Raw genomic sequence first — 15,831 nt, 5'->3', positions numbered from 1 at the left:
GGTCGTATGTTCATAACCTAACCAGTGAGGCCGAATATGCAGACTTGTGGATAGTGAAGGAACCAGGTATTCTATGAGGAACACAAAACTCACTTATCAGTTTGTAAAGCCTATACTGTCGGTGTTGTGTACGAAGTCCCTTTGTGATGTGGAAGAATCTACATAGGCGACTGTTCAATCAATCAACATTTGTCTTAGGGAGCTGGACAACAACATTCCCCAGAAGCAAGGGCTCAATCACACTCTGCACTGTGCGGCCTGTGAGTGCTGTTAAAATTTTTGCGATTGTTGTATTTTGAGCAAGCATCGGAAAGAAACCGCACTGTTGGTTAGGAAGCTTGGTAATTCACAAGACATGTTCGTGTGTCTGCATGCTATCATTATCTCTGAAAATAAGAGATATCAAAGTTCGGAAGTCACCTCGTGGCTTTGCGAGCTTGATCGTGACCGAAAAAGTGCTGTCACCAATTTTGTTAAAGGATTCTCTTCAGCATATTTTCTTAATTTTGATTATCACTGCGTTTGAGCCCTAAGAAGAGAACCAAGCACCGTTTACGATAGAATGGGGTGGGTCAGTGAATCTGGTCTGTATTTTTTGGAATGAATGTGCAATACATTGGGAAAACTTGTCATTCTTTTACCAAAAGTCGAAAAACTTGGTATTTTGCAGTGCTGTGCCTTGGAATATACTACTCATCTTGAACACAACTCAAACTCTACTTAGGGGTGTAAAGGTTGAGTGGAGTGCTGGGGCTGCCAGGAAGAGGACAATGAAGAGCACGCTGGGACTTAGCGTGGTCGCTAGGGCCGCAACAGCCGAGGTATGTTGCGTGACCATTTGAAGTTGTTTCTCTGACTGTGCCTGGGTTATTCGGCCTGTACAACGCAGACACACAACGTAAGGCCTCAAATGTTGGCACAAGTCAAGTGGCTGACGGGAGCCCACAAAGAAGACAAAGGGTCAGGAGAGATCCCGGTCAGGCTGACACATCTAGCAGGTGCCTGAGCCACATGCCGCAGGCTGTTCCTGTTTGTCTTCCATGGCTCAGCCGTAGACTATGCTTTCAACAGATGAAAGGTGGTGAAGAGGCCGATGGTCCCCATACAGGCTACCTTAAGGAGAAGGGGCAGAATGCCCCCTCTCAGCGGCCGCTTATTGGTAAGCTACTCTAATAGTTGGCATGACAAAACGGAACAACCAAAGACACATTCGGAGACAATAAGAACCATCAATGAAGTGAGCACGTTCCAATAAGAAAAAATTAAAGAGAAGCGTAGCACTGCACGGCACAAAGACACATGTGAGCCCTTCGACTAAAAAAAATCGATAAAAATTTCTTCAAGACTAGATCCGTCAATTATTAGTTTACAACAGTTGAAAAACACGGTTATAAAGTGTGCAAAATTTCATTGAAAAAGACTGAATGTGTGTTTTATTTTCCGGCGAACTTATGCGTTATATCATTTTCGGCCTGCACATTTACGCCGATATATCAGTGTCTGGTGATGCTGTGACAGTACTGGCCAACTTGCAGGTACCGCACTAGTTCCAGAAAACATGCTCCGATTTCTGCGAGAACTCACCTGTTGGTTTATCGTACGCTCCTGTGGTAGGGGAGCCGTCGACTTCGCCGATCCTTTGGCGACGCCATGCTGTCGTGCCCCTGTTTAGGGGACCTTCGGCTTTCCAGCCACACAAGCCATCGTTAAAGTCACATTGGCCACAGTTTCGCTCGTCGTCGCCATTCGCGCAGTCCTTCACGAAGTCGCACACTCGTTCTATTGTGATAGACTGGTTGCCGCAATCGAACCTTTTTGTGGACCGTACTGTGTAACGAGAGACAAAAGAGACAATAAAATGACTAAAGCGAGACATTTCTTCTCAAAAGAGGATAGCACAGACAAAAAGGCCATTGAGCTTTGAGGAAAATGTTTGTCAACTGATTTCCCATACCGTGTGCCTGAACTATATGGTGAAAGAAGCTGTAGAAGCCGTGAGCCAAGTAAAACATAATAAAGAAGCCTGAGGACACACACACACACACATATATATATATATATATATATATATATATATATATATATATATATATATATATATATATATGAAACTTTCTTGTAGTACTGAACAGAGTGTTTATGAAATGGGCATAACTCATTGACCAAAATAACGCCTTTTAGGTGGGGTTACTTTTCATGAGCCTAAATCATCATTATTAGTACATTCTGCTGCCAAAAAAAAGAGTTCTAAAAGAGTTCATTTGATTCATAAGTACTTTCTGAAGTTTAGCACCACACCCTACCTACGGTTTTCTCCAGCTACGCTTCTCATCTCGTGGGATCTCTTTTGTCACTCTTACTGATCATCATTGTCTATACTTTGTATTGAGAGGAAGGACCAGGCAAACTTTTTTCTGCTATTGCCAGCAAGGACACCCGTCACTCATGTTTCTTGTATGGCCCATTCTTCAGCATTTCTATCTCCCGATGTTAGGCCTGTCACTACTTCGATCCCACTCAGTTTACCCTTCAATTTGCATTGAGTTTCTCTGTTATTCTAGTAGTTTCTGCCCCAACTATTTATAATCAAAACTGCTCAATTCCTTCAACATGCTTCTTATCACTGAAAATATAAATAGGAAGAATCCGTTATTATTAGGTCAGGTGGTTTCATGTGGCGAGTTTTCCAATTTTCCATGGAGTCGCTGCTCTTCCAAGGGACGACGTACTTGGTTTTACCGAACAGCTGGCTAGAACTGCTTATATACATATTTGAAGAAGAGAAGGGTAAACTTAAGAGCTTGTTTTCTTTGTTAGACGCAATAAAAATGAGAATTGACAGAAAATTATGCCAAGGAAAGTATATGGGCTTGCAATAAAACTGTTGTTCATCTTTCCTAGGTTCTCCACAGCATGAAATACATAGGCGCTTCGGAGATTGCCGATGTGAAGATGAATCGGCTGCATAAAAACACCAGACCTCAAAGTATTGTCTTCACCTTTCTACCAGAGCGAAAAATATTTGCAGTCAGAGAAAAGCGTTTAAGTAACATTCTTGTGCCTGTTTATACGCGATTGAGATAAATACTGTTGTAACTATAAACAATGCAGTTTAACCAAAGCCACCTAGAAAAGTGTTTGGTTTAACAGAGCGCACCACTGTTCAGTGTGACATAAATTACTGTATTTTCACGTATATTACACGTATTCTAATGCACAAGCTAAAGATTGCTAGCATTGTACTTGATCGGCTGTTGATGCTTCTCAAATAAAAAAATATTCATGTTTTCAACACAGTTCAATAAAAGGCGGCCGGGAGGAGCAATAGCGTGCGCTTTCTGCAATGCTAGATTGACCTGCAACCCACAACCTCCTCATTGCCAAATGGCATGTATTCTAGAACAGCACTAATATATGTAGCACACAGTGGAAAATATTCGTTAGGTTTAGAGAAACTTATGATAGTGTAAGTCTATCATCCTAATAATTCGCCTTGTGTCAAAGTTGTCTTAAACCCAGACAGCCTTACATTGCAAGGCAAAGTAACTATTTTTACCCCTCACTCTTTCTTTTTTAGATAATGCTAGCTAAATCATTTCTGAGATGCAGTAATAAAAACCGTGGTGAATTATAGCAACATAGTAGCTACGAATTGACAAAAATAACAGTTACGAATGACAAAAGGCTGGCTGGTTCAAGAAAGCAGACATGAAACCAGCTCGAACGAGAAACAGTTGGAGATCCTTGAGAAACGTTCGTTGTGCTAGTACAGTTGTTACAAAGCTCGCTGCTCCCCGGAAATGCTCAATTGTGGGGCCGACCACGGCGTTCACATGTTAATAAATGAACATTCTAGAAGCTCTTGTATTGAATTTGAGGTGCATGCTGAAAACAGCAGGTGGTGCGAATTTCCAAACTCCTCTACTTCAGCACGCCTAATTGTCTTACTGTTTTGGGGCACCAAAAAAGGAATCATTAGTATTATGTCATGTACAAAGGGTGCAAAAATACGATGATGATGTTCATTATTTCAAATGTTTGCTAATTTTCAGCGATTGCTGTCCCAATTGGTGCAATTTGTTAATGCAGTCTCTACTCGATGACTGGAAATAAGAGATTTTTGATAACTGTATAATAAATCACGTTGTCAGCCACAAAAATTGCGTATTCCTTTGACTAGGGCTCGCGCATGTTAGAGTTTTTAGCTATGAAGGGATAAAGGTATATACTTACACAGTGACATTCAGTGTTTTATAGCAACAAGAAGAAAGAAAAGAGTAATCGTTACTGAACTATACTGATGACTATAAGACAAATAGTTCTCCGCAAACTAGATTAAGCACGGCATATTAAAAAACTTATTTTACATCTCTCTTAAATGGCGTCAGACACGCCATGTATAAACTCATTGTATGTATTACTGTGTGTTCCTGTATATACACAAAAAAGTCATGTCCAAAATAAAGAGAGGTGCCGTCGCACCGCTATAGTAGGTTTTTTTTACAGCTCATGAGCATAAATACGTCGATTCAGGTTGGCAAGGTATGCTTTATATGAACGAAAGAGGGAAAATATTTTTGTTCTCAGGAGCTTGTTTATATGATAGATGCAACCAAGTCAAGATGACATTTGGATAGTTTGCAAAGAGCATAAATGCATTAAATGTTGTTTGTAACTGCAATGTGTAAACTGTAATAAAAACTGAAAAAAAAACATTGAACGAAAAACAAGCCATTGAATTAGGTTTTCTCTGCTAATTTTTCTACAGTTGCTGTCTACTTTAACAAATTTCAGTTAGTGCCACATCTCTGAGCGATGAGTAAGGGATAACCTCTCAATGAATATTCAGTTTTGCTAATTTGGGACTCGAGCGGAAACTCACGTTTACATTTAAATAACGCTGATCTTTTAAATAACGCTGACCTGTTTTCCTGTACAGTTTTTGGCTCGTTCAGTGCCATCCAAGGAAAAACGCCAACATGCTTTTTTATTGCCAGTAAAAGTTGCAGGTCGCTTGATCGAGCTTTGTGTACAAGTGTAGGTCAAGAAAGCTTTGTCGGGTCTTGTGCGTGGCGCCTTCTGAACTGCCAAACTGCGTCTGTTTTGGGGACAAGCTTCAAGCGTTCCATAAGAAAGCGAACGACTGTGCACGTAACATTGTCCGTTGCAAAGTAATATTGACTGGCTTTTGTAAGCCCCAGCTGTGAAGTCCCCACTAAGCAAAAATTATTCCTTTTGCGAATCAGCGAATAGCTCACTATGCATCCGCGGGAATGCACGAACCTCCGCAGCTGTTCTCTTTGTTGGTGGTTCTGCTCCTGCTTTTGATTAAATATATCTGAGCACTTTGTGACGGTTGCGCCTTCGAAACAGCCACGCATCGCTCAATTGAGAACTTTTCCCGCCTGACGCGATTGCACACTTCTGTTACACAATATAGCCTATAACGCGTTAAGGAGACTCCTCCCACCACGTTACCTTCATATTGGGCCTTTTCGAAATCAGTTTAAACAAATATGATCGCTTTGTAGTAGAACTACTTGCCTTGCGGATGGCTGGGTTACACATTCACTAGGACATGAATATGTTTGTTATTTATTTTATTGCACATTTCTTAATTTTGGTGTCACGGAAAGATGATGTTTCGCTCACAACCATCGAAGTCAGCGCCAACACTGGAATGTTTGGGAAAACAGCTCTTTAACGCTATCGCCTTAGTGTATGATGCTTTAGGTGCAAAAAAAAAAACCTACGACACGACTATGTGAAGCAATCCACCATAGGAGAGGGCACCAGAACTTAGACCTTTCGTAATCTCTACCATGCACTGACATCCCACTGTACAGGGCTTCTAGAATTTCGCCTACATCGAAGGGGTGATCGCCGTGGCCGCCATGAAACGCGCCACCTTTGAGTCAGTGGCAAACAACCCCCAGTATTTATTGTTCAGTGCTTACTGTTGTTTGAGCAGTCCTCTCTGATAAGCACATCGTCGATCGCCACAAAACCATCTCCAGGTGTCACAGTTATGGCTGAAATGATATCCTCCTGTGAATTAAAAGAGCAAGACGACACAAATGCTTTAGTGCCCCCATGCCTTTACAGTCAACAGGAACAATGGGCAAAATAACTTTCAAATCTAACAGTTATCAGATTACTTGTGGCCTAATCACATTCCTAACTGTTATTTCCTCCACAGTTTTAATGTCCACATACTTTACCCACACATGCTGGGAAAGGAAGGCGTACGCCTATGTTTTCAATTGCTTGTGTTATGGCGCTGAGACTAGTGTCCATTTTAGGATGGGTGCCACACTTTCTCTATGTCTAGCCATTGCTGCACTACGACTTAAGAAAACAGCGTCTAATTGTGCAAAAGTTAGGATATCATCTGTTAGGAAAACGTATGCAACTACCAGAGCGTTCGCTCAGGCCAATGTCTGGACTGTTTCACTAATAAATTAGTCCATGCATGCTTTGCATACGCTGGTGTTTCCTACTACAATTCATGATGTCCGGACCCGTAGTATCCACCTACGAACGAAGGTGTTGCGTGAATTTAGCTCGAGGGCGTAGGTTCGATTCGTGGCAGCAGAGGCACCATTTATGCCTGGGAGACATTAAACCACCAGATTGCTTAGATCAAAGACGCGATAACACTCACCCTCTGATCAATATTATTCGGATGTCTCTCATTATTGCATGCCCTAAAATGATATAATGGCAAGCCTGAAGAGAACGTGTGAGACCATGCAGCAGAGAATCTTGCTGGAGCCAGTGCTTTGACAATCAAGCTTGTAATTGACAAGGAAAATACTGGATCCGGCTACTCTGTGTTCAGCTAATTATCATCACTTCATAATGATACCGCAGTTCCAGTATGAAACACCTACGTATTTTACAAGTTAATCCCCAAGTTCTACGTTGATGCCGTTGAAATGTGGTCGTACGTTTTTTTGTGTGTGGACGTCTTTTGCGCGTTGTGCAGTTTTGTTATTGTGTCCTGTATTGTACTTCCGGAGGGTTTTGAACTCTATATATGCCTCCATGCCATCATCGTTTGCTCCGATATATTTTAGCTTTTGTACTCAGGGCCTGCGTCACGCATATTTTTAGAAGCTTGCTTCTTAGGCTCGGGGCTAGTCCATAGCCGCCACCGCTACTTCTCATTTCTCCCGCTAGAGGCGCATTTGTGCCCACCATGGGTTCCGAGAGCACTCACTAGATGGCGAACCACCGCTCAAGTGGTGGTGCAATCTCGGTTCATGCTTTAGTTTGATAGGATCGCGCTAGAGTACCACGCCCATTTATATCACTTGCTTTGGCAGCGCTTCTTTTTTCTTTCGCCGGAAAGCACTCAGTGCGATTCGATACTACTACTCAACTTTCACCATGAACACAGAAAGAGCCATGGAAGTGGCGCGGAGGGCTCGCTATGCGGCTGCAGTACGCGCTCACCGTCAATACCCTAAGGTAAGAGCTCGAGAGACCAAAAGCTATACCCAGCAGCAAAAAACCCGACACCAGCACTGAAGTGGCGCGCACCGAAGCAACATAGACTCGTTGATAAACGTGCTCTGAACCGAGGGCCTGCGAGGCCGAGCTGAGAGCCCGGACCACAAGCCCGTTATACTAAAAGGAAACATTCCTCTGATCGTCAGATCACATAGATAACGACAATCAAGGGAACCATTGTGGTACGTAATATTATATATAAAAATTACATCAATATGTGTATTGTGTACATACTGCATAAATATGTAAGGTGCATTTTGTATATAATGTGTATATACAATCAAATCACACGTCCCGTGTCACAGTAAGGGAATTGTTATTGCTTCGTAGCAGAACAAAAAAAAACGAATTTCCATAAAGAGATAGGGCTCTCTACGAAACAGCTCATGCAGCAGCTCGTGCATAAGTACCTCGCAATCAAGAGAGGATTAGCACCACCAAGTAGACTATACCAGGGCGCGCCCAATCGAGATCATCAAGGCAACTTCAACAACGAGGAGATCAGAAGAGCCTTGCATGATATCAATGGCAGGTCAGCCCCAGGCCCGGACTGTGTATCAAACAAGGCCCTTCGTAACCTTGACGATGATTGAATTGAGACCCTGAAGGATATAAATACTGCAGCATGAATAGAAGCAGGATGCCAGAGCAGTGGAAGCTGACCCACACGATTCTTATTCCTAAGCCAGGAAAGCCCGCTAACTTGGATAGCATGAGGCCAATATCCTTGACATCATGTATCGCCAAGGTTGCAGAACATGTCTTACTGCAGAAGATAAACAAGTACCTGTAAGACAACGACATATATACACACAATATCGTTGAACTCAGGCAGGGCTATCCACACAAGATGCAATGAAGCTTATCAAAGACCAGGTCATCGATAACGAAACCAGAGACGTCAGAGCCATTCTGTGGCTAGATCTAGAATAAGCGTTTGACAACACCTACCACTCATTCATACTCGAAGCCATTTCCAAGCTTGGTCTGGGGAAGCAGTGATTTCACCAATGCTGTTCAGCATTGCCACGATTGGACTGTTAAAGAAATTGTCGAGCATCAAAGGATTGAAGCACAGCATCTACGCAGATGACATTACCATGTGGTGCACAGGGGGAAGTGGAGGGCAGATTGAGGGCACCCTGCAAGAGGCGATTGACAGCGTAGAATAGTACCTTCGTCCTTCTGGGCTCAAGTGCTCCTCGAGCAAGTCAGAACATTTACTGATTCGGACAACACGCTGGGGACCGAAGCCCAGGGGATGGAAGCCGTTAAACTATATAAACATCCACCTCCGTAAAAATGAAGGGGTTGCGGTTCAGAGGGTCAACTCCATCAAAGTCCTGGGCGTGTTGATAGAGTCTATCGGCGCTAACAGCAAATCTATAGCCAAGTTAACTTTAAAAACAGACAGTGCGGTGCACCTCATACATAGAGTGGGCTACAAAAGAAATGGGATTAAGGAAGACAACCTCATCCGGTTGATGCATGCGTTTGTTTTAAGCCACTTTACGTATGAGGTAGCAATGTACAACTGGTCTAGAGCAGAGTTCGAGAAACTGAATGTGCTCGTCAGGAAAGCTATCAAGAAGGTCCTGGGCCTACCCATACATACCAGCACCGAGCGTCTACTTGAGCTTGAAATTCACACCATGCTCGAAGAAATAGCAGTCCAAGAGAGAGCACAGGTTGCAAAGTTATCTACAACAAGGTCGGAGGGAATAATACTGCAGGAGCTGGGCCAACACCCAATGGCGATTACACGCAAGTGCAATGATATCCCCGACAACATCAGGGAGATTATCATGGTATCTCTTATACCACAAAATATGCACCTAGAAAACATCATCGGAAGGAGAGTCGCGAGGTCCAAGACTATTCTTCGTCAAGTCTCAAACGAGGAACGAGGGGTCGTATTTGTTGACGCGGCTTCCTACGCCAATGGGAAAGTTTTTGTGGCAGTGGTGGTCGATGGGGCTGGCCATGTCGTCAACTCAGCGATGGTCAAGACAAAAGACCCAATCATTGCGGAACAGGTGGAAATCGCCTTAGCACTCAAGATGGATAACATTGAAGTCGTCTACAGTGATTCTATGACAACACTACGGGCCTTCGCAAAGGGGACGATCTCAAACAAACGCTGAGAATACTACATGGCAAGGACATAGTGCATCATCTTCCGAGTTGGTTCTCAGCTCACCTTGCACAAATCAACGACTCCCCTCCCAATCTCAATGAAGCAGCACACCAGGCGGCACAAGACCTCCCCAACCAAGCCTCCCCGGGCATGCGTTCTTCCGGTGAAGGGGATAGCCGGGAAATTCTTACAACATATAACGAGCTCACTTAACATTTCTACCTGTCTAGAAGGATTTTCCCTCCACCTCACAAAAAATTAACTCGGCCCCAAGCACCCCGTCATTAAGGCTCTTGCCAACGTGGATGTATCCTACATTCAAAATGTTACACATCATTTACCCTGTCCTATACCCAAGTAATCTTTGCCCACATTAAGGGCAAATAGCTTCATCAGAACATATGCTCTGGCAGCGTACCAAATTCGCTCATATATTGGACATCACCTCTGCCAGATGGGAACCGGCAATCCGCAGCTCGTCCTTGGCAGATCAGCTCTGGGCTGTCCACTAAGCACGCGAGGCGGCTGAGAAGCTCGGCATCTCATTCCCCACCTGGGAGCAGCCCGCAACACAGTGATCTGTGTTTTGGAGGACCAAATAAAAGTTTATCCAATTCATAGACAAAGGTAGCAATGATATAATACTTTCCTGATGTTCTGAATGTGCCATGGAATCAGCAATGTCCTTTCCAGCGATTTCACCGTGGCTTGGCACCCACTGGATCATTATGGTGTCATTTAAATCTTTTGGTATTACGTAAGTCCTCTGTATTTCATATGCGAGCTCACTAGCTTGGTCGCCCAAGCTGATTCCTTTTAAATAAACTAATGAGGACTGTGAGTCACTGATTCTTGTTTATTTACGCGCTCTGAATACAACTATTTTCAGGTATTGTTACGTCAGGTGTTATTTCGATTGCTTTACGTAAAAAGAAGCGCGAATGATTACGGATAGCGTAATCAGGACTTCTCGAGTCCCTTTCACTAAAATCTTTTTTACGTGACTTTTGGTACTGTGTTACCTAAAAATCAAAGTGAAGATGGCGAAGCGAATTTTTGTTTACGCAAAGAGTTCAGCTCGTTTTTTTTGAGATCCTGAAAAAGCAAACGGGATGACTTCATCGCCAAACTTATCATAAAGTTCTATATATACATACCGCTTATTGCAACTTAATATATCACTATGTAAGGCAGTGCTAGTGACACCAGAGCCCTAATTCTCACTTGCCATTTGCACTGTTTCATCCCACTGGTAGCGCTTCCATGCACCCAGTCCATCGGATATTAGGTCATCTTGAGCGTAGAGCGCCACACTTTTTTGGAGCTTGGGCAAAAAGTACCAGAACGACACGCACTGGTAGAGCAGGGGCTCTCGCAACGTAAGCGTTGTTTTGTTTCCCTTGGTGCCTGGAGACTCGAAGAGTAGATAGTAGCCTGCGACAATTGGAACAAGGCCACGTGTGATTGGACGTAAACTGCACTTCTATTACACTGAATTGAGAACTGGGCATGGATGAACAATAATATAGGAAGAGGAATAAACGTTTATTTTGAAAAATGGTGGAGATGTGCTAGCCTCGCTTGTGCCCTGCGTGGGAGGTCTCCTATTTCTAGGAACCCTTGAGCCTTGCTACCTTCATAAAATGGCCTGTAATCACTAAGACATGTGCCACTTTCTTTTCGCTGAAAAGACGGCTTACCACTGTGTAAGAATTCAACTAAAATAAACCACATCATGTACTGAATTATCATTATTGTACATTGCTTTATGACTGAAGAGATTCAAAAGGAAAATAATTCTTCCATTGATCCTCGCACATTTTTTTAGACAATGTATGTGCTTATGAAAAAATATTGTTCATTTAATATTATATGTTCTTTTACTTCCCCAAGCGAACAATTTCCTTGGTACTCTGCAGGTTACACACGGGTCTCCGAGTGGGAGACTTTTGATGTACTACATAAAAGTATTTGGCGATTCGTTGAAGCTACAATAAAATTAAGGTTTCATTATTGTTCAAGGTATTTCTATGGGCCTGCAGTGATAATAAGTAGGGAACAAACAAGCTAATTCAGAAACTCACCATCTGAAGTCTGCGTCGTGTGATCTTGAGGCAATTTGTCGAAGTGTCCGGCTCGCTCCACTTTAAAAGAGGCCCCTTCCTCTATACACATTCCAAAAATTACCAATAATATCAGATATATATATTTACGCAGTACAACTGTACTGTAGAAATTGGATGTTCGGAAACACATTGATTCATAGGTTTCCTCAAAAATAAAGCAATCAGCTGTATTCACTTGAATGCTCCTATGGCGCACCGTTATTGAACCAGGACACTCAATCATCGACTCCACGAAAACAATGATTTAAAGTATCCGTACCATACCAAACTTGTTAAAGGCAACCAGTTTTGCCTCTACCGCATGAGTACAAAATAAATGAATAAGCATCTACAGTGGCCAATCCCGTGCCGCAATCAATTCAATACGACATTTAAAAATGAGAAACCTCTATCTACGGCTGGTACTTGTGCAGCATGTCGTGTTATTTAGCGGTAAAAAAAATACTACTTGAACTTTGGTAGAAGTCCTTGTTCAAAGAAATATGGGACTTGAACACGCTGTTGAAAATATGTATATAGTATAAACCATCTTTGTGAAAAATTGTTATTGTGATAATGGAATATAAAGCTCATCTAGCAAAACATTCGCTGAAGTAGCGTACAATTAGCATACGTTGTTTTAAAAACCGTGAATAGAGTACGGTTATGACAAAAAAACTGATGTGCTTTTAGAAAACATGCATTCAAGCGGGAAGCAATAATAATTAGGGAGTAAAAATAATACAGGTTGTTTGCTGAAATATACAGAGCCGCCATCCCTGTAACCTGCCATCTGCTTGTTTCGTTTACTGAAAAGAATCTACGGTATTCCGATTGTATCAAATATTATATTTCTTGCTCTTCTGAATAAAGCATGAACATATGAATGACTGAGAAAGAGTACTCAACAGACAAGACAGTTTTAGTGGCTGAGTCAAAGCTTATGAATAGAAAAGAGTACAGGCAACTGGATCTGGTCTTACCATTTCCTTTGATTACCCAGGGAAGGCATTCATCTTCAAATGTGCAGTATTCTGAGGAGCGTAACAAAAAAGTAGGGCTATACATGCGTTCAAACAAGCACATACACACTTCAGTCACCAAAAAAGAGCAATAATCATTTATTTTCACTGTGTTGAGCAATACAGAATTGTTCTAATACCATCTTGTGTAGAAAAATAACACACAAAACAGTCACTTTCAGTACATACATAGCAATAGTTCCACGGGAATGGCATGAAAATTCTGCGTACTAATGAAGCATCAATGAGTGTGGTTACATTTATGATAAAAATTCTTGTATTAGCTAAACACAATTTAATACTGCTAAAGAATCATAAAGCGTCACCACACTAGACTGCGAAGCATACATAACTGAACAGAATACTGCGTAGTCGTAACCTATTTTTGCCAGAGGGTGTCACTGGGCGTGTTCTTTACTCGAGGTGACGGCTAACAAACATCTGTACGCTGCTTATCGCATTAAGTCTGCCAGAATGAAACCATCGCAATAAAAGTACGTAAGTAAAGGTATCTTCTGACGTTTTTTTTCATGTCTAATACACAAGTAATGAAACCGATATATAGGTTTCCCGCTAAAATATTGTCGACAAGTTTGCCGCCACCTCAAGCGAAGATTACCTACTGCGTGCTGGCCTCTGGTAGAAAAATTCTTCCACACTTGCCCCCAGTGCTTTAAGTAGTGCTGGCTAACACTCTCACATATTAAGCACAAATAAATGTGCTGCAAAATGTAAATGAGGAAGCACCGCGTGTTGTACAGGTAAAGCGGTAGAGCATCGGGCGTACTATTCAAAAGTTGTAGTTTCGGATCTCGTAGATGGAAATGGTGACTTTTTGTTCACTTTGGTTTCTTTTATTTGTTGTGGCAATCAATACAACATAAATAAAAACACAAAATACGATGGTCACGTTTTCCCTATTTTAACTGCATGCCAGCTTTGTTACATTTGACATTGCTGTTAGGCTAATTCTTATCACGAAGGGAACAAGTCTTTTTTTTTATGATTCAATGCCATCAGTGCTGCACAACAGCATGCGATGTAGTACAAGCCACCGATTGCTGAAATACTATCCGTTGTTACTTTTTTTATCCTCCATATTACCAGAAAACATTTTGTGCAAACATTTCCTGAGGATCTAACGAGCAATATTAGAGGAATTCTGTTTTTAAAGACGATAGTCTTTTTTGGAGATCTTCCACGCAAAAAAGTTTGGTCTATGTCTGTCTGTCTGTCTGTCTGGCTGTCTGTCTACATTTGTATGTCTGTCCAACATTACCGCAAACCGGGTACTCTAAACAGCACCAGCCTGTATCACGAACGCCCGACCCCATCCGCTGCGCCCGATAACGTTGCTCAAGAATCAGCGTTCATACCTGTGCGATTGTAAATTAAAAAAAATATTGCGCATAACTGAGGCACCATAACAACAGATATATATTCTGCATGTTCGTCTTCCACTAGAAAAGGTATGCATAAGTAACTTTAAGGACCGTAGCGCTTATCACGCTGCGCTGACCAAGCAACGCTTGCACGGAAAGGGAAGTGTTTTCAACGCTTTGCTAAGACGAGACTGTGGTGGCACCTACCCGTCGCCTTGCGTTCTACACCTTATACACTTTATCACCTCGGGCAACGTGCTTTGTTTTTCAAAAATAACTGCCAGATGGCGCTCATGTCTTACGTGTGACGTCGCTTGATGCGCTCGTTCGACTCCGCTGCACGCTCGAGGCACTCTAACGCAGCGCCTCCGGAATACCATTCAGCGATTTTCTTGCACAGAACATCAAATAAATGTTTTGTTCAGTCTCTTCACACAGAAGACTGTCGCCTTTCGACGACATTTGCAGATTACATGCAGATACGGTGCCAATTTTTTTACCTTTGTCTTTTTCGCAATGTATTTGATTTTTTTTGCGTGCCTGTGTTTGTGCAGGTGGAGCTTCGAAGCGTTTGACATATGCTGGTAGATTTACGCTAAGACATTTACACATGTTCCAAGTTCTTATTTTTGACGTAGTGCTTCCAGGACTGCTGTATAAGTAGTACCAAAAGAGCAGCTAAAAACGCAGCATAAACAGCAACCTAACTTCACAGCAAACAAATGCGCGGCCTTTTAATCAAGTAGAGGACAGAAAACGGACAAAGTAATTGCTGCCTTCATAAAAACAAGCAAACTTCTCAAAACGTTGGCATAAACCACAATAACCTGTCCAAGTATTTTGTTACCTCGTAGTAAAGTATACCGTTTATAACTGGGATAAACTCTTACCGTAGGGAGGGCATTCACCATCGCTGAACTCAATGTCATCTATCATAATTCCAGAATTTTCAGGAACTCCTGCTGTAGCCACGCCTTCAAAGACGAGCTGATCAAAGCAAAAAAAAAATGAAAGAGCAGTGTTAACACCGCACCACCACGGCAGTTCGTTGTGAGCTAAATAGTAAATAATTTCCGACAGGAAATTCTTGCGTGTTTTGTCGCTTTGCTACTGAGCATTACAAGAGTTGCGGAGGGAGACACGCTGTTCTTCATTAAATAAAGGTTCGACAAGAGGCACGTCAGAAGCCGGTGATTCTTTTCGTTTCTGTATACGATCTGCTGCAAGCGATGAAAAGAGACGCAAAGTGGACTAGCAGTTGTGTCCTAGAGTTGACGCCACGCGCACCAAGCTAAATGACAAAACAGAAGCGCTGAAGGAACGCTGTGTGACATCCACTGACAATCGCGCAGTGTCTACAAAGTATGAAAATCAGGACAGCTCGCCCTACCGGCAAAACTGGGGCAAACGGTGAAAGAGTGTACCCGTCTTACCCACTATTTCTTGTTAAATCTTTACTTTACTCTGCACAATTGTAACTCATTACTTCTTCCTTTCTTCGTGATAGAAACGAGACCTTTCACCACGTGCCTAGCCACGCTACATTTCTGTCACGACAAGCAACAACGATGGTGATGCTTGAAACAATGATACACAACAAAAACATTTCGTAACGCGAAAACACTATTGACCATGATTAAACATATACATTGCCATACCAGAAACAGTAG

The 15,831-nt window shown here is 42.4% G+C and overlaps 1 protein-coding gene across 1 annotated transcript in view; it reads right to left on the bottom strand.

Annotated features, from left to right (window-relative positions):
• Positions 1-15,831, bottom strand: part of LOC119169739 (MAM and LDL-receptor class A domain-containing protein 1) — a 242,581-nt gene that overhangs the window by 100,271 nt on the left and 126,479 nt on the right. Inside the window, exons 30-35 of the mRNA XM_075886844.1 lie at positions 15,052-15,148; positions 12,741-12,791; positions 11,737-11,817; positions 10,881-11,086; positions 5,958-6,048; positions 1,585-1,827 (exon numbers count right to left, since the gene is read on the bottom strand). Of these exons, the coding sequence (XP_075742959.1) occupies positions 1,585-1,827; positions 5,958-6,048; positions 10,881-11,086; positions 11,737-11,817; positions 12,741-12,791; positions 15,052-15,148 (769 nt within the window). The remainder of the gene's footprint in view (positions 1-1,584; positions 1,828-5,957; positions 6,049-10,880; positions 11,087-11,736; positions 11,818-12,740; positions 12,792-15,051; positions 15,149-15,831) is intronic.

The sequence above is a fragment of the Rhipicephalus microplus genome, chromosome 2 (genome assembly GCF_043290135.1).
Source record: "Rhipicephalus microplus isolate Deutch F79 chromosome 2, USDA_Rmic, whole genome shotgun sequence".
Classification (NCBI taxonomy): Eukaryota; Metazoa; Arthropoda; class Arachnida; order Ixodida; family Ixodidae; genus Rhipicephalus; species Rhipicephalus microplus.
Note: the sequence above shows the minus strand (reverse complement) of the source record. Positions and strands in the feature narration are given on the sequence as shown.